General features: G+C 45.9%; 2 protein-coding genes across 3 annotated transcripts in view; one reads left to right on the forward strand and one right to left on the reverse strand.

The window, feature by feature from the left end:
* The window catches only part of AVEN (apoptosis and caspase activation inhibitor), a 98,568-nt gene extending 97,511 nt beyond the window's left edge, over window positions 1–1,057 (reverse strand). The window contains exon 1 of one of the 2 annotated variants that reach the window (XM_065686639.1): window positions 692–1,057. In XM_065686639.1, coding sequence (XP_065542711.1) covers window positions 692–934 — 243 coding nt within the window. In that variant the 5' untranslated portion in view covers window positions 935–1,057. The remainder of the gene's footprint in view (window positions 1–691) is intronic. The other variant, XM_065686638.1, reaches the window with a different exon arrangement.
* A 3,095-nt stretch (window positions 1,058–4,152) lies between these two features.
* Window positions 4,153–5,773, forward strand: CHRM5 (cholinergic receptor muscarinic 5). Its single transcript, XM_065685443.1, has one exon. The coding sequence runs from the start codon at window positions 4,153–4,155 to the stop codon at window positions 5,734–5,736; it is 1,584 nt and encodes a 527-aa protein (XP_065541515.1). The 3' UTR covers window positions 5,737–5,773.
* The last annotated feature ends 227 nt before the right edge of the window (window positions 5,774–6,000 follow it).

Consider the following 6,000-nt stretch of genomic DNA (forward strand, 5'->3'; position numbering starts at 1 on the left):
CTAAGGGACAGTGCTGATCTCGTACCTTGGTGGGCTGTAGAAAGCATTTTAACATCTCTGCAGGAAACTGAAGGTAGTTGTGGTACACTTTGGTATGCTACTTTTAAACTACTAAAACACTTTAAAATTGGTCAAACCACAACAATCACCTTTTATTAACGGCAAATATGTGTTCCAGTGAATCACACATACCAATGCCATAAAACTAGCCACGTTACCACTTCATTGCTAGTACCATGGGCTGGACAAGTCACACTCATTTCAACTTCTAATAAGCTTTGCCGAATATACTTACAGCAGCACTTCACCTCTATTTACAGACAGATGTATTTTTCAGATGCATTTATTCAAATGCCACTTGTTTTTCTCAGCACAAAAGTACAAACTTACTTCGGCAAAAAAAATCCCTATCTATGTTTTCACTAGACCAAGTAAGTGCTGCCTGCTGCTGTTTCAGGAGTGGGAGAGCGCAGAGGCTGAGCGCAGACACCGAGCCCACCGGGAAGGCAACGCCAACCCAAACATCCCCCCTTCCCACCACCCCCAACCCCGGGAGCGGCCGCTGCCTAGCTCCACCCGGGAAGGGGTGGAGCAAGGGAGGAGAGGCAAAGGGTTGTACCCCTACTCCGACAGCCACGCCGCGGTCCGGTTGCGCTCAGCTCCGCCTCTCCGGTGATCTCCTCGTGCTTACCCGCCGGGGCCGCTGAGCCGCGGGCGGCGTTGCTCCACGACCTCGAGGTTCTCGCCTTCCCCGGCGCCCGCCTCCTCGGTGTCCGGCAGCACCGCCTCTTGCCCGGCTCCCGTCTCCACCGTGGCAGTCCCGGCTACTTCCTTCAGTCGCCGCATCAGCTGCCTTCTCCGCGCCGTTGGGCCGCCGGCGGCCATGCCGGCCACCTTCCCTGCGGGGCAGGCCGCCGCCCCGCTCGGGCTGCATGGTCGGGTTTCGTGCTTCCCAGGCGCCGCCTGAGGCCGGGCCGGCCTGTGCGGCACCGGTCCCCGCCTACTCCCGGAAAGAGGCCGCCTGCCGAGGGCGAGAGAGGGAAATGGCGGCGCTGCGGCGCGCCCGCGCCCTCAGGAGCTCCCCCTGTCCGCGGCACCGGCGGCCGCGCTGCGCGGGTTCCGCGGCCGGGGTGGGAGCGCTGCTGCGGGCCTGCCGTGCGGGTTTGACCTTCCTGACACGCGAGCGGCCCCACGCCTCCTGGGGCGAGCTCCTGGCCGGCGCCTGGGGAGCGTTTCCTGCGCAGCCTCTGCAAATAGCTTTCCAGGTGTATTTCAGCCAGAACGGCCGTTAATGTTTAGAAAGAAAACAGCATCCATAGCTAAAGCCGTTTAAACGATGGCCTTCCATTTAGGTTGGAAAAGACCCTTAAGATCATCGAGTCCAACCATTAATCTGTCACTGTGAAGACCAGCATCCCACACACACTACAGCCTCCTTTCAGGTAGTTGCAGAGAGCAGGAAGATCTTCCGTGAGCCTTCTCCAGGCTAAACAACCCTAGTTCCCTCAGCCATTCCTCATAAGACTTGTTCTCCAGACCCTTCCCCAGCTTCATTGCCCTTTTCTGGACCCGCTCCAGCATTTAAATGTCTGCTGTGTAGTCAGGGGCCCAGAACTGAACGCAGTATTTGGGGTGCCGCCTCACCAGTGCTGAGTACAGGGGGATGATCACTGCCCTGGCCATGCTGCCCAGAGTTTTTGATGCAGGCCAGGATGCTGTTGGCCCTCTTGGCTGCCTGGGCACAACTTGGCTCGTGTTCAACCAGCTGTCAACCGGTACCCCCCCCAGATCTGTTTCTGCCAGGCAGCTCTCCAGCCACTCTTCCGCACACCTGTAGCAGTGCATGGGGTTGTTGTGACCCAAGTGCAGGACGCGAAGTTAGCTGTGCACAGCAAATGAGGGGAAAAGTGACTCCCAGCTGACAGGGTGTCACACACAAGCCTGCACTGCATGAAATATGCGTCCTCTGCTGCCTCTTGAGGATCATCTTGCTCTGAGGACACAGCACAAGACACGGGAACACCTTTGTGCTGTACAGGAAGGCCAGTTTATCCTGTTCTGCTTGAACTAGTTCAGGCACCTGTGCTGTCCTGAGGAAAGTTCAGTGATCACTCCTGAGCATGCAGGCTGCCATTTGACAACACACATTAAAACATCAGTCTGGTTTTGTAGGGTTTTTAAACCTAAGTAGTCCTTACAGCAAAATGTGACCACAACTCTCATACTGTGAAATCATGAGCTGTCGCGTCTGTGTGCTACTGCCTGTGGCAAGGGCTTCTTAGTTCTGGGGCATACCATGCAGCAAATCAATAAATCAGCTTAGCATGAGTCCAGTGCAACACAAGCAAATAAATGAAGTAACAGGGAGCAGCACTGGCAAGCACTTTGCAAAGACATCTAAATGACTCCTTGTGCAGCCAGCACAGGTCTGGCAGACCCAGTGCTGAGCTAGAGATAGTAAAACCTGGCAAACCCAAGCTGCGCCTGCATATGTGGTGCAATTAATCTGTGACACGAACAATCTGCCTGCAGATAACTGCAAGATGACTATATGTACAAATTTAACAACTCACTTTAGTTAATACTTACAGCTACATTGAAAAAAAAAAAAACCCACTAATATTTAGCAACAAATAGGAAATATCATTACAACTGACAAGCGCAAAGTTCATGCATTGATGATGAGAGACAGCAAAGTCATGATACTGTACATGTGCATTCTGATTTTGTAGTTTAATTTTGATCTCCCTATTATCATCTCTTATGATCGATAATTAACATAAATTATGTTATCATAGCACACAGAAGTCACATTTACAGGCACTATTGCCCTGAGTGATATGCAAATAGAGCACAAAAGGTAACACTGAAAAATGTTAACACAGACCTATGAAACAAAAGATGATAGAATATGAAGAGATGACAAGAATGGCCAACATGCCAAGAAGAGATCTTTGCATACTAGCAGCTTAGCTACTGTCAATGTTTATAGGCATCACAGTAAAGCAGCTCATTAGGGAGGAAAGACTTTGCATGATGATAATGAGAGTACTTTCTGTTTAGAAATTAATTATAGTTTCTATGCTGTATTACCATTGTTTCTCCTGCCCGTGTCAGTTCAAACAAAGAACAATTGTGTCAGGACAGCAACAATTTCTGCTTATGCTGTGGCTCTGAAGTCTGCAGTCCACATGGGGTAGCTTCAGCAGTCTTTCCTCCTAAATTCTGATGTTAGGCAGTGAAGAATGTAGGAAGGGATGGACATCAGAGGCATGTGGGCATTAATAGAATGACAGTGGTGCCATTTCTACCTTTTGCTGCTTATACAAGTATTTGAATTGGGGTTTTTTTTGTGTTGCTTGTCATTGTGGTCATTCATTGCTGCTTCCACTTCAGTTCACTACTTTCAGTCAACCCTGCCATCCAGCTACCCACACTACCCAAACTGCACTTCCACACCTGGCCCAATCAGTGTCCTCTGTCCTGAGATCTCTTAGTAAAGAAAAGTCTTTTCTGGCCTATTTTTCCAAAAACATCTCAATGTTGCCTCCTTCCTTAACTCAAGGATTCCTCCTCAATTGCCACTAAATTGTTACCTGCTGCCACTATGCCAGCATGGCTGCTAATTTTCCCCATTCATCCTCAGTTTCCTCTTAGTCTCTTTCTATTGTTGGTGACTTCTCCAAATTTTCCAAAGATAATTTTTGGAATTCTGTATAGCACTGTTGGAAACAATACAGTGATCCACTGCCTTACTTCACTGCAAAACTTTAATGTCTGTCTTCACGAATATGTAGAGTGTCTCCTAAGATATTCAAAATACAAGAGCAGGTGTGATTGACTGTCTTAAGAAACAATAGTTGTTTTGATTGCATTTAGAAATGTCTTCAGGTGACATTGTCCAAGAATGTATATTTGTGTGGTTTAGTTACATTCATAATGGTAGAAACAATAATCAAAATACAAATAGAGAGCACAAATAATTTGAAATATTATTTTACAAGTGTTCTATCAATGAAACTCTGTGCTATTTAATGAACTCTTTTCTTTTTATCTTTCATGTTTACAGCTGTCTCCAAAAGAATATTTTTGAGTACAGTAAACAATATGCAGCAGTGCTAGGATCCTGATGACAGTATACCAAGAACAAGAATGGAAGTAAATTTATTCAGCAATTCTACTGTTGTAAACAGTTCATCCATCAACCATAAGCAGTTAGAAGGGCATAGCCTCTGGGAAGTCATTACTATTGCCACTGTAACTGCAATTGTAAGCTTAATAACCATAGTGGGAAATATTCTTGTGATGATATCATTCAAGGTTAACAGTCAACTCAAAACTGTCAACAATTATTACTTGCTCAGCCTTGCCTGTGCTGATCTCATCATTGGAATATTTTCTATGAACCTTTATACATCCTATATACTCATAGGCCATTGGTCTCTTGGAAGCCTTGCCTGTGACCTGTGGCTAGCACTGGACTATGTAGCTAGCAATGCCTCAGTAATGAACCTCCTCGTCATCAGTTTTGACAGATATTTTTCCATCACAAGACCTTTAACTTACAGAGCCAAACGCACGCCCAAAAGAGCTGGCATCATGATTGGTCTGGCTTGGCTAATTTCTTTTGTGCTGTGGGCACCCGTGATCTTATGCTGGCAGTATTTCGTGGGTGAACGAACAGTACCACCTGAAGAGTGCCAGATACAGTTTTTATATGAGCCTATTATCACCTTTGGTACTGCAATTGCTGCTTTTTACATTCCAGTGTCTGTAATGACCATTTTGTATTGCCGCATCTATAAAGAGACAGAGAAACGCACCAAGGATCTTGCTGAACTGCAGGGTTCGGAGTCTGTGGCAGAGTTTGAGATGATAAAGCCTCAGAAAGCATTCCTGAAGTCTTGCTTCAGTTGCAAGCAACAAAACTTAGTCAAAAGAGAGAGGTGTCAGGCTTCCTGGTCTTCATCTAGTCGAAGTACATCAGCTACGGTGAAAGCCTCTCACGCAGCAAGTACTTGCATCGATTGGACTAAGGCTGACCAGTTAACCACCTGCAGCAGCTATGCATCTTCAGAAGAGGAGGATAAACTTGCCACAGATTCAGTTTTCCAAGTAACTTACAGAAGTCCATCTAAAGATAAGGCAGAAGAGTTTAATGAGAGTACGGATGTTGTCAAACACCAGCCTGAAGAAGATGATTTTGAGAACCAGAAATACTTTTTGTCACCTGCCAAAGGCCACATACAAAAAAGTAACAAATGTGTGGCCTATAAATTCCGGTTGGTGGTTAAAGCTGATGGCACCCAGGAAGCCAACAATGGTTGCCGTAAAGTAAAAATAACTCCCTGTCCTGCTGCTCTGTCAAAGGATCCTTCCATCAAGAGCATGGATCCAAATATAAATAACCAAATCACCAAAAGGAAACGGATGGTTCTTATAAAGGAACGCAAAGCAGCACAGACTTTAAGTGCCATACTGTTGGCTTTTATTATCACATGGACTCCCTACAATATCATGGTTTTGATTTCCACATTCTGCTCTGACTGCATTCCCCTGACACTGTGGCACCTTGGGTATTGGCTGTGCTATGTGAACAGCACTGTTAATCCCATGTGTTATGCCCTCTGTAACAAAACTTTTAGGAAAACTTTTAAGATGCTTCTATTCTGCCAGTGGAAAAAGAAAAAAGTGGAAGAGAAACTATACTGGCAAGGCAATACCAGATTGCCATAATTTACTCCTATATAAGCGATAAGGGGAGAAATAGATTTTGGTGTAACGTAGTAAATTGGGTCTGATTCTGTCTTTTCAAAACTGTTTTATATGTCTAGGGGTTAAAAAAAAAAAAAAAAAAAGATTCTACCAAAAAAAGATATTTTGCATTAAAGTAGTGTGCTTGGGATAAAGAAGTCAGTGGCTACTGTGAGCAACACGGGGTGGTTTTGATTATGCAGTATATCTGCATTAAAGTTATTATGCTTGGGGTCTTCTTTCTTT

Source organism: Lathamus discolor, chromosome 6 (assembly GCF_037157495.1).
Source record: "Lathamus discolor isolate bLatDis1 chromosome 6, bLatDis1.hap1, whole genome shotgun sequence".
NCBI classification, from domain to species: Eukaryota; Metazoa; Chordata; class Aves; order Psittaciformes; family Psittacidae; genus Lathamus; species Lathamus discolor.

Coding starts and splice junctions, on each gene's coding strand:
- CHRM5 (XM_065685443.1), top strand. CDS start 4,153: ATGGAAGTAAATTTATTCAGCAATTCTACTGTTGTAAACAGTTCATCC.